The sequence below is a fragment of the Colletotrichum gloeosporioides genome, assembly GCF_011800055.1.
Source record: "Colletotrichum gloeosporioides strain Lc1 chromosome Unknown consensus_52, whole genome shotgun sequence".
NCBI lineage: Eukaryota > Fungi > Ascomycota > Sordariomycetes > Glomerellales > Glomerellaceae > Colletotrichum > Colletotrichum gloeosporioides.
The window spans coordinates 228,308-240,610 of NW_025544697.1; the positions used below are offsets into that span (position 1 = coordinate 228,308).

The following is a 12,303-nucleotide window of genomic DNA, read 5'->3' on the forward strand; positions in this document are numbered from 1 at the left end:
CGTCTAGTGTCCAAAACCGAGTGCCTCTAATCTCTCGTCTGAATCTTGTTGTCGCCCGCGACGGCCTGGGCGTAGCTGGGCGGCACGGCGCCGTCGCTGCTGCCCTCGCCGGCGCCGCCCTGGGGCTGCTGTCTGGAGCCGCCGGCGTTGTTGTTCGTGGTGCCGTAGGTGACGTTGGCGCCCTGCTGGTGGTGCGAGGGACGGGGCTGCTGCTGGGGCTGGCGGGTGTGCGGGGCGTTTCCGTTGCCGTTGCCGTGGACGAAGACGTACGTCACGCGGCCGCCCTCGCGGTCCTGCTGGGGCAGGGACTCGTACTCGTAGTCTGGCTCGGGGAACTTGGCGATGATGTACCAGGCGTGGATGAGGCCGGGGATCTGGGACGGGGTGTTAGTATGTCGGGAGAGTTGGGTGATTGGGAGGAGGGAAGGCGTACGTAGCCGAGGAGGCAGAGGAGGATGTTGATCATGGAGTCGGCGGAGCAGATGCCGCGCTTCACCCAGACTGCGAGTTTCGTTGTTAGCTGGCTGGCTGTCTTTTGTTGCAAGCATCGTCTGATGCGGGGGGAAACGTACCGGGTAGAGGGGGGAAGAGCAGGGCCAAGAGGCCGAGGAAGATGTCTGCGGAACACATTTCGAATATCGCAACTGTCTTTCGAGATGTGGTGTGAAGATTTGATGTATAGAGAATTGTGATGTTTTCGAAAGTCTGCGCGAAGTTTGCGAAGGCGATAAAGGGTTCGGAGACGCGGGCGAAATAAGGTAGGTAAGGTGACGTCTGGGGCCTCCGGCGTCCGAGTGGCCGTCGCAAGGTCAGCAGGTGAGCAGAGCAGCGCAAATGGCCGGTCGCAGAGCGCCACTGAGGAGGCAAGCCAGGCCAGGCAGCGAGGAACCGGTGGGCGTGGCGGAGCTGGGCTTGGAGGGGGACGTGGGGGCTTGCGTAATTGGCAAAGAGACGCAGGTGAGAGGCGCTGTGATTGGTTGGCGCGGGGGAATGTGAGGCCGAGGCGGAGCTTTCCGAGCTGCTTGACGCGGGAGCGAGGGTGCACCCTTGAAGATGTGCTGTTCGATGCTGGACTCTAGACTTTTGCTGCGATTCAGTGGATTGGAGTTTGCCCGTCACCAGTCATTGACTTACTTTGAGTTGGTATTCTTGGCTGGGATGTTATGTGAAGATATAAGAGTGATCTCAGGTTTAGAGTCTTATCTTATCTCTGTCTAAGGTACAGAGAATGCGCTGATGCAGGAACGCTAACGCCCTGAAAATCAGGAGCCCCGCCAAATAAACCCCCGCTGAAGCTCCCGCACGGGCCAGCCTGGATGGAAACTTGTGATGTCAAGCAGCTCCCAGCAGTGGGTGGGCGCGTCCAGAACAATTCCACGCGACTCGTTGATCCTCCATCCGACTTGTACCTTGCACGTCGAAACCGCTCCGTCAACGACGACCAGCGCAGTCAATACTAGCATCCCCTCGATGACCGTCACATAGCCCAGCATGTCGATTCCGGGTCTGGGCCAGCTGGCAGCACCGGTACGGTCCCTTTCCACACACCCTCTCTCTAAATCCTGAATGCAAAGACGCGAACCCATACTGACGGAGGCAACACCACGAACAGCAGCCGGCCAACGCCTCCCAAACCCGCACAATCAGACTCCAGCCCTTTTGGGAGTGGCGCTTCGAAGTCTCCTTCGGCACCGACCTCACCTTCAAACTCCTCTCCGGCACCGCAGAGAAGGACGGCACCGAGCTGGCCCTGCACCACCTCTACACCTTCTCCGGCACGAAGTCCAAGATCCTCACGCTGCAAGGATGCGAGTTCGAGATCGAGGGCAGCAGCCCCGCCGCCGAGTTCCTCGCCGAGTACCACCAACCGCAAGACAACCCCGCGAACGCGTACCTGAACCTGCACTTCCAGCTCACCGCCATGCGTCAGCGCGCCGCGGCCGAACGCCGCGAGGGCCCCCGCATCGCCGTCTGCGGCGCCCCGACGGCGGGAAAGACGACGCTGTGCAGGACGCTGGCGAGCTACGCGACGAGGGTTGGCGCGCAACCGATCGTGGTGAACACGGACCCGAAGGAGGGCATGCTGAGCCTGCCGGGGACGCTGAGCGCCGCCGTCGTGGGGAGCGTGCTGGACGTTGAGGCTGTCGACGGGTGGGGGACCACGCCGACGAGCGGGCCGAGTCAGGTGCCGGTCAAGCTGCCGCTGGTCTACTACTACGGACACGCGAGGGCGGAGGAGGACCCGAGAAAATATAAGCAGCTCGTCAGCAAAATGGCGGCTACTGTTACCTCGCGGTTTGCGCAGGATCCCGAAGCTAAGAGCGCGGGAATGATCATCGATACGTTTGGGATCAGTGAGAAGAACACGTCTGGCTTGGATTCGTTTGCTCATGTCGTGGAGGAGTTGTCAGGTATGCCAAGAAGAGACACGAAACGGAGTGTGATCTGGATCAAGCTAACGGCACCCAGCGAACATCATCATTGTGTTGGGATCGGCCACGTTGAATGCAGAGGTCCAAAAGAGGTTTGCGTCCGAGAAGACGAGTCTGGGCGAGCCGTACAGCATTGTGCTCCTGGACAAGTCTGAAGGTGTAGCCGAGAGAGATGAGGGGTTCATGCAGCAAGTCTGCGAGGCATCGATCAAAGAGTACTTTTTCGGCACAGTCGGGCGGACGTTGAGTCCTGCGACGCAGCAAGTCGACTTTGATAGCCTTACGATATACCGCCTAGGCGACAGTGAGTTCGCTTCGAAAGCCGTCATTGATGCAAGCTTTACTCACTCTTTATAGACTCTACGTACGGCGGCGCCGACGACGGCCTCACGCGGGTGGACTCGTCCCAGCTCATGGCGCATTGGACGCTGCCCGTTTTGTACGCCTCAGTCAGGGACAGCCCCGAGACGATCCGGACGTCGAATATCATGGGCTACGTCTACGTTGCCGACATTGACAAGGAGAAGCGCAAGTTAAGGATTCTGGCGCCGGTGGGCGGACGTCTGGGAGACCGGCCGCTGCTGATGGGCAAGTGGCCTGAGCCGTACATTAACTTGTTAGGATGAGATAGAAATGATACCACGAATGCTTGTTTCGAACAGGACGCCACGGAAGTATCAAAACTTTCTTTTGGAGTCGTGACGCCCCTGAGTCACGGACGCATCGTGAAGCTCTCACTATGTCCCGGGTGGACAAGCAAGACGGGTGCCATAGCAAGGTATTCCCCATACTGAAAGTCGAGTCGCTATCAAATTGTCGGCTAAACCAAGAGAGGAGCCTGGGGCGTCTCTCTTCAACATGATCGCAGACAAGACTTGAGCACTCAGAGAGTAGGAACTCGACGTCGAGCTCGGATGGGTATTGACACATTATGGCTGACAGTGCCTCCGCAACGGATTGTGTGGACTTCGCGCTGAACTTTGCTCTTTCCCGTGTCACATTCCACATCCAAGGAGTCTTCATCTTCATATGCTCTCGTGCCAGAAGTTGTAGCATCCGCAAAATCCACCGCGCGGGGCAAGCTAAGCCTCGTTTGGACAAAAAACCCGAGATGCATCACAATCCAAGCTACCTAGGTACATTCCGACTTGGAGCAACGCATATATAGCTCCGGGTGTCGGAATGTCTGTGTTAATGGCCTAGAAATATTCCAGTTGCGCTCTGAATACAGTTCACCACCCTACAAACTCTGTTGTCTTACACCTACATGGCTGTCCCTGTCGAAAACCCTGACTATGTCCCCGTGTCGGACTGGCCAACACTGGAAGACATGGCGGCTGGATTCGGCGAACACTTGATGGCTGAGTCTGCAAAGCTTGGAGGCAAATCGTTCACCCATGTCTTCGACGTCGGTTCTCGGATCTTGCATCAGTTCGTCGATGACCATTCGATACACTGGGAAGTGCTGGAGGGAGACCAACGCGGAGTCACTGGGAGCGCTGAATACAAAGCATACGAAGTACGGGAGAACATTTTCTTCATCGACTTTTACAACCCCGACCTCCTAGAGCAGATCAGCATCGTTCTGGATGTCGCAACGGGCCAAGCAATCACTTGCGTCTCTGGATTCACCAACCGAGGGGAAGAGCGAAGAACATGCACCAAGTTCTCGCACGCCACCGAGGACGAACGTGGCCCCGTCGCTACCTACCAACCCACTGACGAACTGGTCGGCAAACACATCCTCTACCGCTACACTGCCCGCGATGCCTACGAGCATGTCTACCTGAACAAGGGCACCATGAGCTGAGACTGTCTCGCAGGTACCGAGAACGGGCTTGCAGACACGGAGCGGTGCAAGATGCTGAAGCTCGGCGAGAACCTGTACCTCCTGTTTTGGACGGAGACGATCATGCCTGTCGAGTCTGTCGTTGTGGTCGACCTGGAGAAGATGCGGTCTACGGGCCGGTTCTTTTGCTGGGATCCAAAGCCGCAGCGCGCTGTCCACGTACGGTTCGGTTCTTATGCAACCAAACTCGCGGACACAAAGCCCGCCGAGGTCCTTGCAAGAACCAGGCTGCCTGGAACGGCCTGAGCTATCTTACTAGGTCTCTCGGCACCCGGCGAGTAGCGGAACATCACCACAGGTGGCCGGAGTGGTTAAGGAACACGCGCTGATAAGCTAGTTGATTTGGCAGGAGATTTTGGAGGGTAGATTTTCAGTCACGCTGCCGTATTGCGAATGCCTGACGTGTGCTTGCCCAACTGAATGTGGTGTAGATCAAATTAGAGATCACCATTGGAATTGATATGCTGTTCCTCCACCACATCGCCTGCGATCCTGCAATGATTGTTCACATGAGCCAGCTGAAGGTACTTGAGATGAACGCATCATAGAGCCGGGGAGCTCCCAGAGGGTTCAAGATTTTACCACGGCAACGACACCCGACTACCTTTGATGCTACACGCCTAAGTCTAGGTTACGTGCAAGCTTGAGTCGGTCCCGTGAGTTCCGAGTCAGGTCTCTCGGGATCAGGGAATCCATTGAGGGGACCCAATTGTGTGATGGACTTGGCAGATAACGCGTTACTCCTCAGCGATTACTGATGCATCGGAACGAAATTGACTGTCTTCTTTCCGAAGGCCCGAGGATGGTCAGCTCAACTTGGACATCATACGCGTAGTGAAGTACTGGAAACTGCACCTCCCGCCTGCTTAAGACCGGAGTCTATCCGTGCTATCAGGATTGACCTACCAGATCTTCTCTGTGGTCCTACGAATGATACGTCATGCCTCGCACTTTTTTTCCTCAAAGGGGAAAGTGCCAATACCAACAAGGATCACTTTCAGCCTTTTGTTTGACGACAGAGATACCCGCAGTCTGGTGAACGATGAAAATGATGAATGGGACTGAATGATAAATAGTAATTATCTAAAAAATCACCTTGCGCATAACTGAAATGATGGGCGATTTTCCCCGTCAGACCACTCCACGCAACTGAAACATCGCGTTTAAGCCCCAAGCATTGTTTATTTCAATTATTCTTTGATAGCCAGCAATGGCTCTTGAGTCGGCTCCCAAGAAACACGCGGTGCTCGGCGATGCCGTCGAACCGGGCACTTCCCCTGCTATTTCGGCTCAAAAGCTGAAGGTGGGCCAGTTCAAAGCCACCTCAAAGCTTGAATTAACTTTTGACAGCGCAACTTTTCGCCGGCCGCGATTCTGGCAACGTCTGTTTCATTGATGGCAACATGGGAAGCTCTTTGCAGGTACTAGCTTCTCCTATAAGCGTCATTCTTTCCCCCCTCTGACGCTTCTCAAGCACGATGTCTACTGGCCTGGTCAATGGGGGTCCGTCCTCTTTGGTGTACGGATCTGTTATCGCCTTTGTTGGATCCACATGCTCAGCGATGTCTCTTGCTGAGTTAGCTTCCATGTAAGATGTTGCACATATTAATACGTTGCCAATCCTGACTACGCATAGCCACCCTACAGCCGGGGGCCAGTATCACTTTGTCGCCTACCTGCAGAAAAGATCACCCGCCTTCAACTGGTTTGCTGGGTACATCACGTAAGAGCCAAGTACACAACTCCACTGCCTTGATTGTCTGTGGGTGCTGAAATTGAGTCTTGTTAGTACGGTAGGATGGATTTCCTTTGCCGGAAGCGCGCCTTTCATTGCCGGGACTCAGATACAAGGTCTTCTCGTGTTGAACTACCCCGATTCCTACACTTTCGAACGATGGCACGGTACTCTGCTGTACTGGGCGGTCCTCGTATCCTCCGCAAGTGTCTGTGTGCTCTGCAGCCGCATTCTACCATTGCTTGAGAAAATCACAATGGGTTTGCACATTGGGTTCTACGCCGTCGTTCTAATCGCCATGGTCGTTGTCTCCCCAAAGAAGCATTCGGCAGCGTTCGTCTTCGCAACGTTTGAGAACAACTCGGGCTGGTCGAACGACGCAGTCGCGTGGTGCATCGGCCTTTTGAGCTGCTGCTACGTCTTGGCTGGATATGACGGCGCCACCCATCTCAGCGAGGAGATGGACGATGCGGCGGTCGGGGTGCCTCGCGCAATGGTCGGCTCTGTCCTGATCAACGGGGTGCTGGGGTTCACGTTCCTGATTGCGTTGCTGTTTTGCATGGGCGACGTCGCCTCCGCGCTCGCCACCTCGACCGGGTTCCCCATCATCCAGATCTTTTACAACATCACTGGGAGCCTGGCCGCAACGAATGCGATGACCGCCGCCATCACCATCATGGCAATCGTGTCCACAGTGCCGCTGCTTACTTCGGCGGCTCGAATGATGTGGGCGTTTGCAAGTGACCAAGGTAAGCCAGGGGGCATTTCACATACCCAAAAACCCCAGGACCGGATGGGAGCTAACTGCAAAACTTCCTTCCCAGGACTCCCTTTCGCCTCCGTCATCTCCAAGATTGAGGAAAAGCGCGGCATCCCGACAGTGTCAATCATTGTCACGACCTGTCTCCTCGTTCTCCTGGGACTCGTCAACATTGCGTCGACGACCGGGTTCAACGCCATCCTATCGCTTGCTGTGGTGAGCTTGCAGGTCTCTTACCTGTTGCCGATTTCGCTGGTGCTCTGGCGGCGAGTATCGTGTCCAGAGACCTTGGCTTGGGGCCCATGGCACATGCCAAGGTTGGGAATTGCAGTCAACGTCACGGCCGTGTGTTACTTGATCTTTACCTGCATTTTTCTCCTGCTACCCCCATTGCAACCTGTGACAGCACTGAACATGAACTATGCTTCTGTGGTGCTGAGCGGTGCTTTGGCATTTGGGGCAATATACTGGCTCTTTCGAGCCAAGAGGGTGTATGCGGGACCGCTTACTGAGATGCACACACTGCATGGCCGAGCTCCAGTCTGAAGACTTCAATTGGGGTATATTCCAGATCTAATGCTACGCTTATCGATGCTGTGGATATTCTAGAGTGAATTTCAGCGTCTTTTGGATTAAAGACGGTTATAACCTAGCTTCAACTGGGAGTTCAAATGAAGGGAGTATATTTCCAAGATGAGTCCGTAAAAGAAATACATTTACCGTCATTTTCGGGCCCTCCCTCAGCGAAACACAGGCGTTCACAAGGCACTATTGTATGCCTTTCACATAATGTACATGACTAAATGAGACGGAGTATATTTTCGAAGGAGCAGACCGAGTGAATGGCAAGCTTCAGCCAGGTATAGTGTGCAACCGTAGTTCCTCCATGACGTCTATCCAATGAGTCTTTGACATCAAATCCTCGTTGCAACTGCTCACATGTTGTTGAGATTCTGTGCCAGAGTCCATGCCTGACCAGACATGGACAAGAAGAGTGCACACCCGCTCGATAGTGCGTAGGCCAACAATGTGATATGTGCGATTCAGCCTTTGCAGAATGAATCTCCTCCGACGAAGCACCGCATGATTCAACATGTTTTGTTCTGACGTGAGCAAGCCACCCGCACCTGGCTTGCTTTGCCTCAGCGCCGCGCCAGCAATGAGAAATATGAGCGTCTGTGTGGCAATGGTGCCGGAATCGTGCGGGATCGTCCCGAGAATGTCGAGAATTTCAAACGCGAGACCCAGGACCAGCTGCGACACTCTGTCGATCCCGTCACATGGCACCATCATCACAGCCGCTGGTTCCAGCTGCATACGGGATTCCGCGAGCTCTGGGAACGCACGGTAAAGTTCCAGTCGGATGCCCATTTGATAACATCGGGCCAGCTGGCTGAAATGCGAAGGCGGAGTTTGAAGATCGCCGGTGTCTGCGATGGAGGTTGGGAAAGGAATTCGAACATCCAGCGTGGCGTTTTCCACGCTGCAGGCTTCTGTGAAAAGCTGCATATGATCTGGCGCCACGGATACTTCATTTTCGTTTTCGTTTGGGAGATGGGAATGCCGGAGTGCTCTCCTTTTCCTGATGATTATGCCGGCTTTGGCCAGGAGGAAGAAGATGGAAGTCGCCACACCAGTCCAGGGACAAACCTGTGTGGGCGGTATGAGCACGGAGCTGCAAAGAGGATCAAGATAAGATAGGATGTCTGTATCCTGGTCAATGAGAAAAGCAATCATGGATTCCCAATAAACCATGGAAGAGACTAGGAAGACGTGATTTTCTCTCATACTTTGTAAACCTTCAAGTGAACCAAGCCCTTTGGAACGCACCCACCACTGGAAGAGTTGACGGCACCCTTGGATGTGACATAGCCCGAGCGCAGACGGATCATGCCAACTCTGCGCCTTTTTGTTAGGACAGTCAGAAGAGAATCCAGTCCCGGAGGAAACTCACTGAAGTCATGCCGAGAAGGATGATACCTATCAACACATCGGTGGCTACAGGGTGGATGCTCCCTGTCGGTTTCGGACAAAGTTGCTCGCTCGACGTGCCGGCTTCACCTGGGCTTGTTTGCTTGAGCGCCACAAGATGCCTTGATATTTCGCAGACTGCCTCCGTCTGGAATGATAGAGGAACAGTGGAGCCAGGCTCAGCGCGATAGAAGTGTGCTGAGGATATGCTCATCACGGAGAGGAAAAGCAGACGTGACTTCTTCATCATTTCCAATACATCGGCCCGAAATGGGTTCTTGCTGGAGTCGAAAGACGAGGTGATTCGGCAAACATGAGTGACGTAATGATTCGTGAGCAGTGTGCTCTGCTCAACTGGCCAGCGAAACGACAGGCCATGTTGTAGGCTGCTGATGGCAGGTATCGCGTCTATCTCGTTCTCTACTATGGATGATGGCGCAGCAACTGTTTCTGGTCGGTTCTTAGTAGTGTTTTCAAGCGACTACAGATAGATTAGCTGGCAAGCTCGCAAGCGCGCGTGGAGACTTTGCCCGCAACGCAACCGGGTGGGGAAGGGGGTTCTCTGGCTCGAGACCAACCACCTTGCAGGAGCTTTTCATGACTTGCCTTTGAATCTTGAAGTAGTGCACGTGATAGGACTTGGGTTCCATGCTTGAGCCAACTTGATTGCGAACCCAGACACGCATCGGAACCACGCCGCGTTTGTGGGTTTCTCTCGTGCTTGCTAGACCATCTGTAGGACCGAGCGTATCCAGGACAGTCAATCCCCGACTTGATGCATCTCAAGCAGCTGGGGACGCTTTCGTCGCACTTCAGCTTCTGCGCTCAGTGTTAAGCAGGTCGTTTAAGATACAAGAGACATTCAATACTGGTCTTACCCTTTGCTTGCAGCGATGACAGCCGCCTAGAGTGCGGTCAGCGGCGAGCGCGAGCTCAAGATCGGGGTATCGGCTAGCCCTCGTTGGCCGGTCAGCCGGCGGTAAGACTCACTTCGCGACTTTGCAGCCTTGCGAGAACGTGAAGTTGCTTTTGGTTCCATGAGGATGCACACCTTAGATGCAGAACAAATCCCTTGGTGACTGTTGTGGACGACTGGACGCTGGAACGGCAAGCATGGAAATTGCAGACGGCCGACCAAGGTTATCTGCTCCAGGTCGTTTCAACGAATGGGGGTTTCTGGCCTTATCAGTGGGGGATTCACAGTGCTAAAACGGTGCACCTAGAAGCATTGCAACCACCATATTCGGTTTGCTAGCTAAACTCAACTCTTGGATAGTCATTCCATTGTGAATGCATTCATGCTTTTCGGAAACCCGCCATGGCAATCAACGCACTGCTTGGGCCATCTGCAATTGCTTGTCAGTTTTTATGATTCGGAAGTCAAGATGTTGTGAGCAATCTACATAAGTAGTTACCTGTGAGGAGCGAAGGCCTTCCACGCCGCTGAGCTGCGAATAGGGAACGTCAGAGGGTCACATCTGAAGTACGTGTGATGCGACGGAAATCAGGGGATGTGTCAGCACGACGCCACGAACTCTCCAATTACAACAGGATGGGAACGGCCATGTCTCTCTCTCTCAGTGATCGTCGAGAGAACAAAAGGAACCCCCCTTTCTCCTTCTTCTCTCCCAAAGTCCAGGGAGCTGGAAGATCTTGGTGTAACATGATGGCGAAAAGAAGTGCATGCGATTCGATGCAGCTACGCGCGATGCTGCCTGGCCAGTCGAGGCGGGCCCATCCCATCCCATCCCACCATCCCCATTCCCAGCACCGCCGCCTTGGGTAAAGTACTGTAAGCCTGAAGCGAGTTGAGTGGGTGGCGATCGGCCGCTGGGGATGACCCAGAAAAAGAAAACGGAGTGAGAGTGACATTCCATCGCAGCCCTACGTCAGCTTACTACAGGATTCCACCGAACTGGATATTCCAGGCACCGCTAGGCTGATAGCGACATCATCTGTCTGTGTCTGTGTCTGTCACGGCCGAAACTCCAAGAGACGAAGAGACGCAGCGACACTTTTTGTTCTCTCCCGCCGTCGGACTTTCCACCGGTCTGCCGTGCCTCTGCTCTTGAGACAATGTCTTTCTGTCATCATCCCGCCTCCCCCGCCCGCGCGGCGATAGGCGAAGTCCACCGTTTAGGCAAACCGAAGCGGCGCAAGAGGCGCGGTAGAGGGCCAAGCAATCACGCTCCCCGCGACACATTTTAAAGGAAGGAATGATGACCCGATGAAGCCAATGAGGACGTCGAGGCCACACACCATACACCACACACCACAAGCGCTCGTAGTTCCTCGTAAGGCTGAGCGGCCGGTGAGTCGGGATGGAGCCGTTATTGATTGTCGACAGGGAGGCGGAGGATGGAGGGGAGGGGTAGGTAGGGACCCGATTCCTTCTTCAGCGGCAGCATCGCCTCGCTCCCAATGGCATTTCCCGGGCATTCGCTCGTCATCCACTCTCTCACTCATCGTTCTCTGCTTCTGGGCGCAACAGCGTACCCCACGTGCGCTCACACTCACCGGAAACGGCCCCCAGCAAGCCTCATTTATCGACTTTTTTTCTTCGGCTCGGCGCTGCCAAAAGATGGCTTGAGCCGCAGCACCGGCAGGCAGCGAAAACGGTTCCCCCGGCCGGTAGCCCAGGCGTCAGTCAATCAACGGGAAACAGGTGCATGCTGGTGGGAATTTGGGAATCGGACCCCGGCGAGTCGCAACAAGTGAACCCCACCCCTCCATCTTTCTCATCCTCATCGCAAGGGTCGAGTTAGCTGAGGAATCATTCGCAGTGCCATTCCTACCTATCAACAAGAGGGACTCGTTCGTGTGTTTCCTCATTAGGAAAATGCACTCCCCATCCCACCCTACCACCAAGGCCTCTCTCTCAATAGCCTTGCGCTCTATCAAAAGACCCAAGAAAGTCGCGCCGCAGTGGGATCCGGAGCTAGGCACCTGTTCCATCATCGCCTCCACACCCGCGCGCTGGCTATGGCTATGGCAGGGGGAAGAGGAAGGAAGGGTGTGTGTAACGCAGCCTTGGGACCAATGGGGCTCCACGGCCGCCATCTCGACATTTCTGTGATTCTCGCAGGAGGATGAGGCTTTCCTAGCCAATGGGCGTTGTGACGAGGAACCAACAGCGTTTTTCCTGCGTGCGAAATAGCCCAAAAACGATAATTACGTCCGTAAACAGTGTAGGCCCAACCCCAAACCCACACACATTCTACATTCTCGGTGTGATTGCCTTCTTTTCGAGAGGTACCTGGATCCTCCTGGCCACCGGTTTCCTGCTTCGCAACGGCGCAAGTTCTCTCGGCCGTCCTTTTGTTCTTCATCGGCTGAGCCGTACGGAAGGACCCTCCACCTCCACCATACATACGCCTCACACGCACCTTGAGTCACAGACCCCCAAATCCTGACTACCTACCTGCCTCAGCTCATGTATCTTCCTCTGCTTGAGGCCACTTTTGAGAGATAGGCCTATTGCCCGAGTTGCCGAACCTGCGAAGGTTTGTGACGGGACTCCGCTAAGATACGCCTGGTGCCGCGCCGTGGCTGGCTG

General features: G+C 54.8%; 6 protein-coding genes across 6 annotated transcripts; 4 read left to right on the forward strand and 2 right to left on the reverse strand.

Annotated features, from left to right (window-relative positions):
• Positions 1-26: 26 nt before the first annotated feature.
• On the reverse strand, positions 27-906 carry GCG54_00008397 (Plasma membrane proteolipid 3; the record flags this gene model as incomplete). The annotated part of the gene is made up of 3 exons (XM_045408363.1): positions 27-374; positions 434-501; positions 573-906. Coding segments are annotated over 3 exons (750 nt in total), but the record flags the coding sequence as incomplete, so codon positions are not given.
• A 585-nt stretch (positions 907-1,491) lies between these two features.
• On the forward strand, positions 1,492-3,058 carry GCG54_00008398 (mRNA cleavage and polyadenylation factor CLP1; the record flags this gene model as incomplete). Its single annotated transcript, XM_045408364.1, has 4 exons — positions 1,492-1,527; positions 1,613-2,411; positions 2,470-2,736; positions 2,790-3,058. 4 exons carry the CDS (start codon positions 1,492-1,494, stop codon positions 3,056-3,058), a joined length of 1,371 nt encoding a protein of 456 aa, XP_045263054.1.
• Positions 3,059-3,699: 641 nt separating this feature from the next.
• Positions 3,700-4,242, forward strand: GCG54_00008399 (uncharacterized protein; the record flags this gene model as incomplete). The annotated part of the gene is made up of 1 exon (XM_045408365.1): positions 3,700-4,242. One exon carries the CDS (start codon positions 3,700-3,702, stop codon positions 4,240-4,242), a length of 543 nt encoding a protein of 180 aa, XP_045263055.1.
• Positions 4,243-4,293: 51 nt separating this feature from the next.
• Positions 4,294-4,527, forward strand: GCG54_00008400 (uncharacterized protein; the record flags this gene model as incomplete). The annotated part of the gene is made up of 1 exon (XM_045408366.1): positions 4,294-4,527. The coding sequence occupies one exon, from the start codon at positions 4,294-4,296 to the stop codon at positions 4,525-4,527; it is 234 nt and encodes a 77-aa protein (XP_045263056.1).
• A 1,229-nt stretch (positions 4,528-5,756) lies between these two features.
• On the forward strand, positions 5,757-7,322 carry GCG54_00008401 (Choline transport protein; the record flags this gene model as incomplete). The annotated part of the gene is made up of 4 exons (XM_045408367.1): positions 5,757-5,869; positions 5,918-6,004; positions 6,071-6,765; positions 6,841-7,322. Coding segments are annotated over 4 exons (1,377 nt in total), but the record flags the coding sequence as incomplete, so codon positions are not given.
• A 306-nt stretch (positions 7,323-7,628) lies between these two features.
• GCG54_00008402 (uncharacterized protein) lies at positions 7,629-9,168 on the reverse strand (the record flags this gene model as incomplete). Its single annotated transcript, XM_045408368.1, has 2 exons — positions 7,629-8,675; positions 8,731-9,168. Coding segments are annotated over 2 exons (1,485 nt in total), but the record flags the coding sequence as incomplete, so codon positions are not given.
• Positions 9,169-12,303: the final 3,135 nt, after the last annotated feature.